The sequence below is a fragment of the Carica papaya genome, chromosome 1 (assembly GCF_054855325.1).
Source record: "Carica papaya isolate Zhongbai chromosome 1, ASM5485532v1, whole genome shotgun sequence".
Classification (NCBI taxonomy): Eukaryota; Viridiplantae; Streptophyta; class Magnoliopsida; order Brassicales; family Caricaceae; genus Carica; species Carica papaya.
In genome coordinates, this window is record NC_142309.1 from 2283100 (window position 1) to 2297196 (window position 14097).

The following is a 14097-nucleotide window of genomic DNA, read 5'->3' on the forward strand; positions in this document are numbered from 1 at the left end:
CTAAGATTTGCGCTTCATTTCCAGAGATTGATTAAAAAGGAAATCAGACCAGCCAAGTAATAAATAATATAGACAGCCAAAAATAGAATCAGACGAAAGCTAATACTAGTTGTTCATAAAAAGAGCTTATAAATATACATGTATTTATATATGTATCTACGAAGAAGAAAATACGATAACATATATATAAAAATTAAAGGTGGGAAAAAAAGATCCAGTGGGGAAAAAAAAAAAGGGTCCGGAAGCTTTGAGAGCTTGGTGGGTCAAATTTGTAGTGGCCGTTGTTAGTTTCTGAGTGATGGTGATGCTTTATAACTCTGGTTTTTAATTAGTTTCAGACTCTTTCGCAAGTGGCCACAAGCAAGAATAGACGGTGAGCTTTTATGTATTCAGTTTTTAAATTTCTACTTGCATTTTTTCTCTTTGTCGATTGAAGATTTCTGTTGGTATTAAAGAAAGCTGTAACTGTAAGAAGCTCAAGAAACAACCCTTTTGATTTCCTTCTGGTTCTCAACATTTTCATTGCAGATCCTATAATCTGGGTCCTTTTTCTTTTTCTGTATTATTGCCAAAATGATATGGTTTCAGATTTTTGCATCTGTTTGTTTTGGTGTTCATTAATGGCTTAATGCTTCTGTTAGCTTTATTCTTGAGTGCTTATTTGAAGTTTTGGCTTAATTACCAGGGAGCTAAGACTCAGCTTTCAGCTTCCTTTTGCTGTTGAATAGCTTCAGGGTTGGTATTTTAAACAAAGAAAAGCTGCTTATTGGTAGTTTTAATCCATGGACTCTACTGGGTTGACCTAACTCAAAGTGAATCTCAATTGGGTTTTGTGTAGATTTAAGATTGGAGGAGAAGAAACAAGGAGTAGGAAAGAGTTAAAAAAGAAACTAGAATTTTTCTAGTTTGATTTCAACATGTCTGTAGCATTATTTTGGGTTGCATCAACAAGCTCAGAATTATCAAATTCCTTTGGTTTCTTTGATTCTCTCCGAGATGGTAATCGTCTTTTTGACTCGTCAAGATTAGGATCTCGAGATCGGAGTTTGTTTTTTAGTTCTAGAGCCAAGAAGGGTAGGAGCCAGAGGTTGAATCCTGGCTCTATATGCACAGATTTGAGGTTAGGTTGCTCTAACTTTGATGGGCAAAGCAACATGCCTCTGACATCAAGTATGGTAGTCAGTCCAGCCGGGGAAATGGCCATCTCATCTGAGGAGAAGGTTTACAATGTGGTGTTGAGGCAGGCAGCCCTTGTTAAGAGGCAGCTGAGGTCTAGTAGTGGAGAGCTTGATGTGAAGCCGGACATTGTTTTGCCCGGGACTTTAAGCTTGATGACTGAGGCTTATGACCGATGTGGTGAAGTTTGTGCAGAGTATGCAAAGACATTTTACTTGGGTTAGCTTTCTTTTTAACAATTTCTACTGCTAATGAGAGTTTTCTTTTCATGTTCAAGATAGGGTTAGGTTTGAATTTTGAGTAACTTCTTGTTTGTTTTGCTTTTTAGGAACTTTGTTGATGACTCCTGAAAGGCGAAAGGCTATTTGGGCTATATATGGTGAGTTTCTGTTCTTTCCATGAATCATTCTTATCTTCACAGTCTAGTTCCATCAATGTTGTCATAATCTGCTACGGGAATTTAAGTATTAAAGTTTTAGAAGATTATCTGAAAGCTCTGATAAGCTATTTAGAAATCAATAATTTGGATATTTTAATAGGCTGCTGGCAAATGGCTTCCATGTTTCTTAATGACAAGGGTAAAAATGTTTCCTTGTTTCTTGAAAACCATTCTCATAGTTTCGGAGGGATTTAAAAAACATTACCAACATAGAGAGTGGAAATTACGAGTCTATAATATTTTTGACTATGATGTCATGTTAAATCTTATCCTAAAACTATATGGTGATAGGTAGAACAATCAAATAGATAAAAATCATTATAAATTCTTGTATTTAGATGTTAGTCAGTGTAGGGTTACTCTCTCGTAATAATAATGAAGTTAGAGGAGAAAGATTGGGGACCATGTATAAAAATTTGACACTTCTATAGGAGACAAAATCAAAATGATGATGCTAACAAACTAAGGTTGTCCTCTTCTCCTTCATTTGGAATATTGACTTTTCTTTAGTACTTAAAAAACCTTTTCTATACACAGTTTGGTGTAGGAGGACAGATGAGCTTGTTGATGGGCCTAATGCTTCACACATAACTCCAACAGCTTTAGATAGGTGGGAAGCAAGACTGGAAGATCTTTTCCAAGGTCGTCCATTCGATATGCTTGATGCTGCATTATCGGATACAGTTGCCAAATTTCCTGTCGACATTCAGGTTGGATTTTTAATAATTTCTTCCTAAATATACTGATATGCTTGGATTCATCAATATCTTGTTTTTACAGCCCTTTATAGATATGATTGAAGGAATGAGGATGGACCTCAGGAAGTCGAGATATAAAAACTTCGATGAACTTTATCTGTATTGCTATTACGTTGCTGGGACTGTTGGGTTAATGAGTGTGCCTATTATGGGAATTGCTCCTGAATCACAGGCAACAACAGAAAGTGTTTATAATGCTGCCTTGGCTTTGGGGATAGCAAATCAGCTTACCAACATTCTCAGGGATGTCGGAGAGGAGTAAGTACTGATATTTTAAGTTTCGTATTGTGCAAGTCTAAACTTATCAAACTTATATTCTAAATGAGGATGGTGCTAACTCAGACACCAAAATAATTTTCTTATTATACATATTAAGACTAATGTAAATACTAGAGTTATAATTAGAAATAGAATGGGAAGGATTGAAAGTGAAGACATGCATATCTTCATTGTTATTTTCTAAAATTTTTGATAATGATAGTGAAAAATATAGCATGTTTTCAAAAGGAATGAGAAAGCTATTTTTAAACTTATGCCATATTGACCACTATATATGTCTTGATGTACAAATATATATGAATTTACAAAAATGGAAACTTTTCCTTTTCTTGGAAGGATACAAAATGGAAACTTTCTTGCCACCTTAATTTCTTATTCTATTTCTTAACTTAATTAGTAGGACATCCTTGAAATCTAGAATTAAATCATGAAATTTCATATTTTCTTCTCAAACTAAATCCACTTTAACATAAATAACTCGGTGATAGATTACTACTCAACTAAGTAGGAATCAAAACACCCATCTCGAATTTAAAATTAAATTTGAAAAAAATTTCTCAATTTCAAATTTATTTCATTTCTCATTTCATGGATCTTAGCTTTTAATCCAAGGGTATCCTTCACATCTGTCCCTAGTTAATACCCTCAAGAGAATAGAATCAGATGAAGGGAAAATATATAGTGATTTCTGATATATTTTTCAACTTTCAAGTTACCCTTCTATTTATTTATTTATTTTGTTAAATTTTACCATAGTTCGAGAAGAGGAAGGATTTATCTACCGCAAGATGAATTGGCACAGGCAGGTCTTTCGGACGATGATATATTTGCCGGAACAGTGACAGACAAATGGAGAAACTTCATGAAAAAACAAATTAAGAGGGCAAGAATGTTCTTTGATGAGGCAGAGAAAGGAGTCACAGAGCTTAGTGCAGCTAGTAGATGGCCGGTAAGTCTTCATTCAACTTTGTTCAATGCTAAAATTAACCACATTACTGAAAGAAAAATCAGCAAAAAGATTCTTTTCATTTAGAGAAAGTTAATATAGTGAAATAATACTTCTTTTCTTCGAATACCGACATTGTTGCCTACGGTGTTCGGTGGTTTAAGATCATATTGACACCAAATAGGAAGATGTTTGAATTGGCTTATCATTTTTACTATTTTAAAGTGTTTAGGGTTCTTAATTTTAACAGATCATAGTGCTTTTAAGCAGGAAAGATATTTAAATCAAAATGCTTTAAGAAGGAAAGGTAATTTTTATTACTTCCAAGGATGATTCAGACAATCAATGAGTTTTTTAACTAAAATATGTTTTGATTACTTGTGAAGAAAACAAAAACCAATGAATGAGTAAACAATCAAAGACCTCCTTTTTCAACTAAAATATGCTATTAAATACTTTTGGAGAAAAAGAAGGAAAAAAACCAGTCCAAACATTTAGTAAAGACCAAAAATAATTCGGGTTCGAAACATAGAGGGTTTTCGGGTCTAATCCAGTCCGGATTTTCATTTTGAATTCGAATTGTAAACACCTCTAATTGTTTAGCAGAACGATTTTTACTTTATAGAGCTTAAATTTATGAGAAAATTCTATAATGATTTGACATTAACAAATCAAGTCATCCGTATTTTGCAGGTATGGGCGTCATTGTTATTGTATCGGAAGATATTGGACGAGATCGAAGCCAATGATTACAACAACTTCACGAAGAGAGCTTATGTGAGCAAAGCCAAGAAAATTCTTGCCTTACCAATTTCTTATGCTAGGTCTCTCATTGGTCCATCAAGAACAAGTTCTTCGGCGAACAAGATACAAATTTAACATGGCTCGAACAATCAAAACAGAAAATCGTATATATTGTTGAAGAAAAAAAAATGTTTAGGGAGGAAAACACGAAAAGAGAAAAAAAAAATGATGATGATTTAAATGTTAATTTTTCTTTCATAAATGTATCAAGTGTTCATGATTACACTTACAGAATAGTGTATGAAGATTCAATTCTTATTTCTATGAATCTCCATCGGTGATTCTTTTGAAGTGTTTCAATAATATATGATTTTGGATTCGAATACAATATATTTGTAAAGATCCGGAATTTAAAAAAAAATGAATTTATATTTTTAATGTAGAATCGAATAATAAAATTAAGGTTTACATTGCTTATATAATAAATTAGAATGCCCAATAAGATTACGAGAATATCTCTTCTATATTATTTCATAACAAAAAATAAACGATAATTAAAAATAAATAAATAGATATCATAAGGGTTAACCTCCACTACCACTTGAAGAGAGTTCGATTCGAGAGTTGAACTACTCACAACCTTCTTACTGATCGAGATCTGTATTTTGGTATTTTTGATCTAAAATGGTTAATGAAAGGGTGAATTATACTAGTTCAGTAAGAATATCACACTAATAACTGATACAGAAAACTAAAAATTAGTAAAAATCATAAAACAGCTAATGGAGCCATTGATTTAAATAAATACATTTAATTCTAAAATGTTTTATTTCATACTTATCGTTACGGGTTTTTCCGAAAACAACCTATGAAAACAAATAACCAAGTGCCATTTTAATTTAGTGCAGAAGAATAATAATTCTTCTTTTTAACCTACTTATTAGGACCTTTGGGGATCCATAGGGATATCCCTCTACTCATGAACCTAGTATTTAAATTTGACAATTAACCCGCTCGTCTCCATACCTCATCCGGTAATGGGCGCCAAAAATATTGTCGTCTCGATACTTTATCCGGTATGAGGATGAACTATATCTCTCAAAACCCTTCCGGTATGGGACTTCTCAGTCTCGTCCGACTGAGATAATGTCCACGGTAGGGTTCTCTATGTACCAGATCCGTCCATCCTTTCTCAGGGTACCCAGTAAGTTTTCATTTATATAAATTCTCATAATCCAAACAATCACCAAACGCATACCAACATCTCATTATATATTCACAGATTAATTTAAAATAGAGCTAGTGAATTTTTGCTAAGAAAACAATCAACTTGGAAATTTGGTTCTCGTAACTTCTAAAAAAAATGCTTTTAAAATTGATTGTAATGTTGCATATTATTATTGCAAGATTTTCAATTCGTCGATTGAATTTAACAAAAAAAAATTCAAGAAACTCAGTATTCGTTAGGAGGTATAGTAGACAGTTCGATGTTTCGGAATATCGATATGGGTAAGGCTTCCTCACTCTATTTTTTGTTATGATAAATTGAGACTTAATGATGTATAATTTCATATTTTTATGAAAAATTAAAAATGCTAAAAATAATTACAAGTTACTATTGAATGTGGAACCGGTTGGTTCACAATTGTCTTAATTTTTCGTTTATTTTCTTCTACTATTCTACTTACTTGATTGATCCACTATATGATTAAAATTATTATTTTTAAAATCTTTTTCTCATTTATTGATTATCTGATTGTGATCTTTATTTGATTTATTGATTTGAAATAAAGGCCCCAATTACGTTTCTTAATTGTTGATGTATCAAATCGTACTATTTGCTTAAAATATCATTTGATTGATCTATGAATATACAATGAGATATTAGTATGCACTTGTTAGTTGTTTGTTGATGGAAATCTTCATGTGAAATATTTACTAGGTACTCGGAAAAGGGCAGACGGACCCAGTATATAAGAAACCTTACTGTGAACATTATCTCAATCAGACGGGGCTGAGAAGTCTCTTACTAGAAAGGTTTAGGAGATATGATTCACCTTCATACCAGACGGAGTATTGAGGCGATGTAATGTTTGACTCCCATTACCATATGAGGTATGGGGACGATCGATTAATTTTTTAAATTGGATATCGGGTTCACAGGTAGAGGGGACACCCCCTATGGACTCCCAGGGGTACTAGTAAGCAGGTAAGAAAGAAAAATTATTATTTTTTGTTCTCTTATGCATGAAAGTGAAAAGTGATATGGATATGGGTCTTTATAGGTTGTCTTTAGAAAACTCATTATGGTAAGTATTAAACAAACGTATTCAAGTTTGAATGTATTTAAATAAAGTAAGAGTTCAATTAGTTGTTTTTCTAATTTTTTACCAATCTTAAGTTTTTTGTATATTGTGATATTCTTACTGGGTTAGTGTAGCTCACTCTTTCATTAAATATTTCAGATTAAAATGATCAAGATTCAGATCCCAATCAATAAAAGGGTTGTGAGTAGTTCACTACCCGGACTCCCTTTAAGTGCTAGTGAAAGTTATTCTAAGATACTTAATTATTCACTTTTCATTTTATTTCTTTAATTTTCATTTGTCTTTTAGAAGAGACATTCATGTATCCCTATTGGGCATTCTAAATTATTGTATAATGAATGTAAACTCTAACTCCATTAATTGATTCTACATTTGATTTATAAATTTATTTTCACTTAAGTTTCGGGTCTTCACACGCCGTACTACTCACTACGCTTCCTAACAGGGCTCAGATTTCTTAAATTTTCTCTACGGAATCAAAATACTCGCCACGTATCTAAAAGTAACCCAAAAATTCAAAATTGGTTTCGAAAATCCTTTCAGAAAAATTTTAGGTTCCGACACAGCGGCGCTGCTGTGCTCCGGTGCCGGCTCTGCCGTCCACAATCACAGTTTGCCTCGGTCTGACCAGTTTTACACATATCATTGCAAAAAAACATGTTAGGAACCCTCAATTAGCCAGAAAAACAAAAAAAAAATAGAACCTACTAGTAGGGGGAGTCTCTGGGTGTGACAATGTAACGGCCCCGGAAATTTAAAATGGAATGTATATTAAAAATATCAAATGCGGAAGCGAAGTCAAAAATTCGATTAACATCCCTTACACTAAAACAAAAAACGTGCTCACAATATAAAAGATCAAACTACCTAAAGGAGAAACTTGAAAGTAAAAACTACGAATATGACTATGGAGTCTTTAGGCGTCCTCTTCGTCGTCCTCCTGCGGAACCGGCTCGGGAACAATGTCTTCCTGATCTGAAATGATTAAATAAGGAATGAGCTACACTAGCCCAGTAAAGACATCACGATATCTCACCATCACGGAGGTAAAGGTGGGTAGAAAACACAAAAAGACCAATGGAGCATAATTTACAACAAAACCTTTTATCAATAATAAAACCTTTACCATTCACTTACCTCGGTGAAATTCATAAGACAATATACGAAAGCAATAACATCATCATCATTATGAAATCATATATAAACTGTATAACGTAATACTTATCAAGCCTTTCGTAATTCAATCATTACACAATATATTTTCCTCATTTACCAGCCCACTAGTATCCATGGGGATCCATAGGGGTCCCGCTACCCGTTAACCCTTAACACTTGAAATCATATTCCAGAACCGTCCCCATACCCCGTCCGGTATGGGCGCCAAAACTATAAACCTCATTACCCCGTCCAGTATGAGGGTGAAACGGGTCGTCCCCATACCCCGTCCGGTATGGGCGCCAAAACACATAAGATCTCCATACCCCGTCTGGTATGGGAGACCACAATCCCGGTAGGGTTCCCTACGGACCCGGTCCGTCCACTATCTCCCAGGATATCTAGTCAGGCTGACCACATTATACAATTACCCATTTACATAATCTTTCATTCTCATTTCCCTCAGTCAGCATTATCAATCCACATACAAACAAGCAAAACGGTAATTTATGCCAAACAGACAACATACAACATCAATATCCCAGTCATTCAATCCATAATCAGTAAAACAGTAAAATATGCACACGAAACTATAAAATGAAAATATTAAACCTTATACTGCATTTAAAACTGTAAAACAGGCCAAATAACAGTTAACCGACAAACACACTAGACTCGGGCTCCATTAGCGACCTTAAGCAATTTCACATATTCGTTGGTTCATGAAATACCGTTTTATCATTTATTGAACTTTAATACCGTGGTAGGAAATAGGGTGAGGGGTCCTTACTCGTTTCGGGGTTCGAACACGGCTTCACAGTGCGCTTGCAGGCTGTCCCTAATTTTCCCTGAATTTTTTCCGGAGAACTGAAACGCACTACTGGTACCTGCACGTGTTCCAAAAAATCCCAAATTAGGCCCAGGGCCCCTTTCGGCCAATATCGCAACTCCGGCACGGCGGCTCCGCCGTGCTCCGGCGACGGTGCCGCCGCTTGCGGCGGCGGTTCGCCTCGGGTTGGCCGTTTTCGGCCGTTTCCGGCCGAATTCGGCCACACTCGCATTGGTTCCTGTGATAAAACAGCCCTACGGCCCTCGGGGGGCCGAAAATTTACGAAAAACCGAAGCTTACCGGCGGCGGTGCTCTCAGGTGCGGCGGCTCTCCGTAGAAGTTCGTGTTTTGGTGATTCGGCTCCGATCAACCTGTAGATAAAAGAATGGTGATCACGGTGATATAAAAATTGCATTAAACGGAGGCCGGGAAGGGCCTCATCGGAGGCAAAAACTGAGGAGGGGCGCGGCGGCGCTGCTGGCTTTCGGTCGTGTTTTCCGGCCGTTTGGCCGGAATTTTGGCTCCGATTTGGCCACTGGGAAATCAGCGTGGAAAAACGAGTCGGGGGTATGAAATTTACCTCGATTGGCGATCGGAAATCTCCCCGGTGCGGCGGCGGGTGGCGGCGGCCGGCTCTGGTTCGTCTTCTCCGGCGAGGGCAGGCGGCTAGGGTTTTGTGGTCTGGTGTGGGGGTTCTATTTATACCATTTTGCCTTTTGATCATAGCCGTCCATTTTGATTTAATCTGGGCCGTCCGTTTTTGATTAAATCTGGGCCGTCCGTGCGATTAAATCTGCGTCGTCCGTGCACGCGCACGCGGATTGCCAACGTGGCCCGTCCTGGATCGACATGGTCTTGCCACGTGGCAGGTCCCGGTTGGTCGAGACTGCTGACGTGGCCCCCCCCTTTTTTTTTTCTCTCTTCTTCTTTTTCAATTTTTCGGGCGCTACAGACAACTCCGCCGATTCTCCTTCGCGGCTGGGGTTTCTTCTTCGGCTAACTTGCACAAAAAGGGACGTTAAATACAATGATCAAAGAATTGTGTGAAACGGAAAACGGGAAGAGACTCATCAAAAAAGTTTTAGGATTTCAGCCGCGGGGGCTCTACCGAGTTTTGCCTGCGGTTTCTGGCTTACCCGTCGTCCCTTTTGGTCCAATATGTTCATAGGGAGACTTAGAATCAAATTCTAAGGAGGAAAGAAATTTTTTTACCTTTTTTGGTGGTCGGCAGTGGCTATGGTGCGGCGGCGGCTAGGGGCCGATCTTCTTCTCCGGCGTCTAGTTCTTCTTCTCCAGCGGGGGCCTGGCGGCTAAGGTTGGGTTCTCCTGCGAAGAAAGGTTTAAATACCATCTCCTCTTTGATCTGAACTGTTCATTTGCGTCGACGTAGAGTGAGGAAGATCGTTCAATGATTTTTTGTTTAGGCTGATAGCGTGGGCAAATCCGAGCCGTCCATCTGATCGCGTATAAAAAAGAAACTCATATGGGTTGTTCACGCGCGTGGGATGAGATCTGAGCCGTCGGATCGCTAGACATGCGGATTGCTCACGTGGCTCCTCGCGTGGTGCAGATGTCAGCAGGTTGACCACGCGATGTGTTCTGATTTGCCGGGGCTGCTGACTGGGTTGTGCTATGTGGCCAATTTTTTTTTTTTTGCGTTTTAACCCCCTATTTTCAAACTTCATTTCAAAAACATCATTCGAATTAAAAAATTCATCATTTTTTTTTTCAAAATTGATTTCAATTCAGTCCTTAAATCCATTTTTTATCAAAATTTCAATAAAATTAAATTTAAAATAAATTAATTTAATTATTCATATAATTTTTTATAATTAAAATGAAAATTTTGAGTCGATTTTTGAATCTATGTATTACAATATTATTGGAGTCAATTCTCGATTAAATAATATTGAAGCCGATTCCAACGTGCTCACGTGTACGTTTTCTACAATGTTAAAATAGATAAATTAGGTTAACTAGAGTTTAATGGGTCAGGTCGAGTTTAAATTTAAAACGAAATTTTTAAAAAATTGTCTAACTTGGGAAATTGGTCTAGTCCATGATGGATTGGGCTGGGGCTTGATCGTTAATGGGTTTAATGGTTGGGCCTAAATCAGCTTGTGGGTCCCTTTCTATTATTTGTTAAATTATTATTATGTTGATTATTTATTTTTGAAATTTTATATTCAAATTTATTAGTTTATTTTTCATTAATTAATTTATTATTATATTTTATATGGAGCGGATTAAATCCGATCTTGGACTTGATGGGTTGAGCCAGATCTAACCTTAATTATAAAACTTTTAGATAATTATTAAAAATTAATTGTAAATTATTAAGTGTTAATCAAAATAAAATATAATAACTTAAACATAATTTATTTAATAAAAATAAAAATAAAAATAAAAATAAAAGTTTATTATCACACACACACACACACATATATATATATATATATATATATGTGCTGAGAAGGTTGTAGAACCAATATCTCATTAAATACATACTGTTTCTCTATATATATATATATATATGTCACAAGCAAGCGATCCTTCATTTATTTTAGTTGATAGCTATCCTCATGCCAAAATACATAACTATACACACGTGTGTGTATATATATATGCATATATACACATATATACGTATGTATAGGCCGAGGAATAACTGATCACAAACCAGCGATCTTAACAAGCTTCTTCCAAGCAGGCCGAGCGGAGACATCCTGCCACCACGCACTGAGTCGTTTCCTGTCGTTGATCAGGTCGTCCATCCCCGCCTGGTTGACCAAATACCTGAACGCCGGCATGTTGGTCAAATCGGCGAGAGTGAACCGGTCTCCGGCGAGGTACTTGGTCTCCGCCAGCCTCGCCTCGTAAACGTCCAGCACATTCCGGAGCTTCTGCTTCAGCGTCTTGACGAGAACGGCGTCGCATTTGCCCCCCATGCGCGGCAAAACGACGACGTTGAAGACGATCGGCTGAACGACGTCGTTGAAGTTGTGGGACTCCACTTCGATCCACTGGTCAACTACCGCTTTCTCCTCCAAGCTCCGGCCGGTCAGTTCCGTCCCCTGGTTCGCGTATTTCTCTGCGTAGTACTTCATGATTGCTCTTGATTCTGCATTCATTCACCCACCATCCCTTATACATACGTAGGTACATACATATACATATATAGATATCTATATATACCGTAAAGTTTGAAGTCGCCATCCTCAATTGCCGGAACTTGACCGAATGGCTAGGAGAAAATTAAGATAAAAATTCAGTTTCAAAATGTATTTATATATAAAATGTACTCTAGTATAAATGTGTACAATATGTATTTACACACGGAGTGTATATGGGCGTGTGTATATATGTATATATAACCTGACGAAGTAGGAAATGAGGTTTCTTTTGCTCTCCGGAGTCAAGATCGACACGAATAATTTCAAAGTCAACTCCTTTTTCCAGAAGACAAGCCAGAACCCTCTGGGGGCAGGCTGCTTTTACTTCACCGTACACTTTGACCACCATCTTGATTATCTCTCTCTGAGATTTTCCTAGGTTGAGGCATGACTTTTGAGGAGGGAAAGACTTACATATATATATATATATATATATATTTGCACGTCTCTGTGTTTTGCATAATAATATAATCAGCAGGCAGAAGAGGATGGTTGGCACGTGACTTGTTAGGGAAAGTACAAGAGAGTAATTTGGTAAGCATGCGTTGACTGGTTGACGAGAAGGGTGGTTTGAGTCCATCACAAACTTGGTTAATAATTTTGTCCTAATTTTTGGTTCGTATATATAATTAATAATAACACTTTAAATAGCACAACTAATTGGGTTTATATAGGGTTGGACATTTGGATTTCAGTGAGCCCACCTAAAATTAGCCTTTGAAAATTTGGGAGTTTGAGTTTTTAACAAAATAAAATATTTAAATGTTATAAAAATTCTATAATAATATAATACTTTGTTTGGAACAAATTCAAATATAATATAAAATTCATTACAAACTTACATTTAATTTAACTAAGAACACTTACAAATTGTATTAAAATAATTTAAAATAAATAGTACGTATAATTTTTTTTTTGGAATTTATTATTTTAATTTCATATAAAATTTTATATAACTCAAAATTTTGTATTTACTTATTTGCAGAGTTTTGTTATTTTTTACTCGCCAACTTTTTGTTAATATTGTATTATATACATTTAAACTTTTATGTTTATTTTTTTTTTCTAAATATATTTTACTTTTTTACTATTTAACATCCATAACATATAATGTAAATTTAATTGTTTGTTAGTGTTTATAAAAAAATAAAAATAAAATAAAATAATATTATATTATATTCTAACATAAAAATAAACTAAAATAATATTTATTTTTATTCAAATTTATTCCCATTTTAATTTTATATCAAATTAATTCTCATATTTTTTTAAAAAAAAATTTCGATTTACTCTATTTTTTATTCGAATTCTTATCAAATATATTAATTATTGATCTAAATATAAATAGACTGCTTCAGAGCTGTCCACAAAAAATTTTAGTGAAAACTCATTAAATGGAAAAAATAAAAATTCTAATGTCTTTTTCACTTATTAATTAATACGCATTTTCATCTAACACTTCATGCCGTACTTGTTACATATATATATATATATATATATATATATACACACACACGCGTGTGTGAATACGAGGTTTTACTTTCACATATATATATATATATATCTCTTCTCAATATACGTGGCCAATGTAGTGGAATCGGGTCTTACTCCACGTGTCTGAATTTGGTATATTAATATTATAATTTTATATATAATAAAAATACGAAATATAAATAAATATCTGTTTTTATATAAATTAAAAACAAAATTTATTCACACCAGAAAATTCTGGTTGCTTCCAGAACATTTTTTCATTTTCATTTTCATTTTCATTTGATCCCGCGACAAACGTGTAACGTGCCGTTCGTGTTTCACGTATTAAATAATTAATATTTATTATTTTATTTTGTAATTTTTTAATTATTTCAAAATAAAAAATCTTTGAAAGGTAAAACGACGCGCGACGAATGGTGCGTGAAGCTTAATAAATATCCGCAATGTCAAGCTCCAATGTTTTATTTAAATAATTCATAAAATTTATCTTAATTTTGATAAAATTTTTAACTAAAAGCTCATGGTTTAATACAAAAATATTCGAAAAATGTTAAAAGTAATTATATGGTATCTCAATGCTCTATAAAATAATTTATTGTTTATTTTTTAATTTAATTAATTAATCAAATAATTTTTTAAAATATATTAATTTGATTTGATTATTTTAATTTTTTTTCTTAAAAATAGAAAGAAGTTGATTATTATATCTAAACACTAATTAGAGGACTAACTTGGAGTTTACCTCTCTCCAATTCTATATCCTCTAATGCATTATCC

The 14097-nt window shown here is 34.8% G+C and overlaps 2 protein-coding genes across 5 annotated transcripts; one reads left to right on the forward strand and one right to left on the reverse strand.

The window, feature by feature from the left end:
- The first annotated feature begins 211 nt into the window (after positions 1–211).
- PSY (PHYTOENE SYNTHASE) lies at positions 212–4664 on the forward strand. 4 transcript variants are annotated; one of them, XM_088213630.1, is made up of 8 exons: positions 233–373; positions 686–735; positions 839–1395; positions 1505–1555; positions 2153–2325; positions 2396–2631; positions 3409–3601; positions 4292–4664. In XM_088213630.1, the coding sequence occupies exons 3-8, from the start codon at positions 918–920 to the stop codon at positions 4475–4477; spliced, it is 1317 nt and encodes a 438-aa protein (XP_088069756.1). In that variant the 5' UTR covers positions 233–373; positions 686–735; positions 839–917; the 3' UTR covers positions 4478–4664. The 4 variants fall into 4 exon arrangements, with proteins under 4 accessions (XP_088069774.1, XP_088069779.1, XP_088069756.1 ...); XM_088213638.1 differs by having other exon boundaries at positions 368–467; XM_088213648.1 differs by lacking the exon at positions 686–735 and having other exon boundaries at positions 212–373.
- Positions 4665–11117: 6453 nt separating this feature from the next.
- Positions 11118–12228, reverse strand: GSTF12 (glutathione S-transferase phi 12). Its single transcript, XM_022035889.2, has 3 exons — positions 12029–12228; positions 11849–11897; positions 11118–11774 (listed from the first exon to the last, which is right to left on the reverse strand). Exons 1-3 carry the CDS (start codon positions 12173–12175, stop codon positions 11326–11328), a joined length of 645 nt encoding a protein of 214 aa, XP_021891581.1. The 5' UTR covers positions 12176–12228; the 3' UTR covers positions 11118–11325.
- Positions 12229–14097: the final 1869 nt, after the last annotated feature.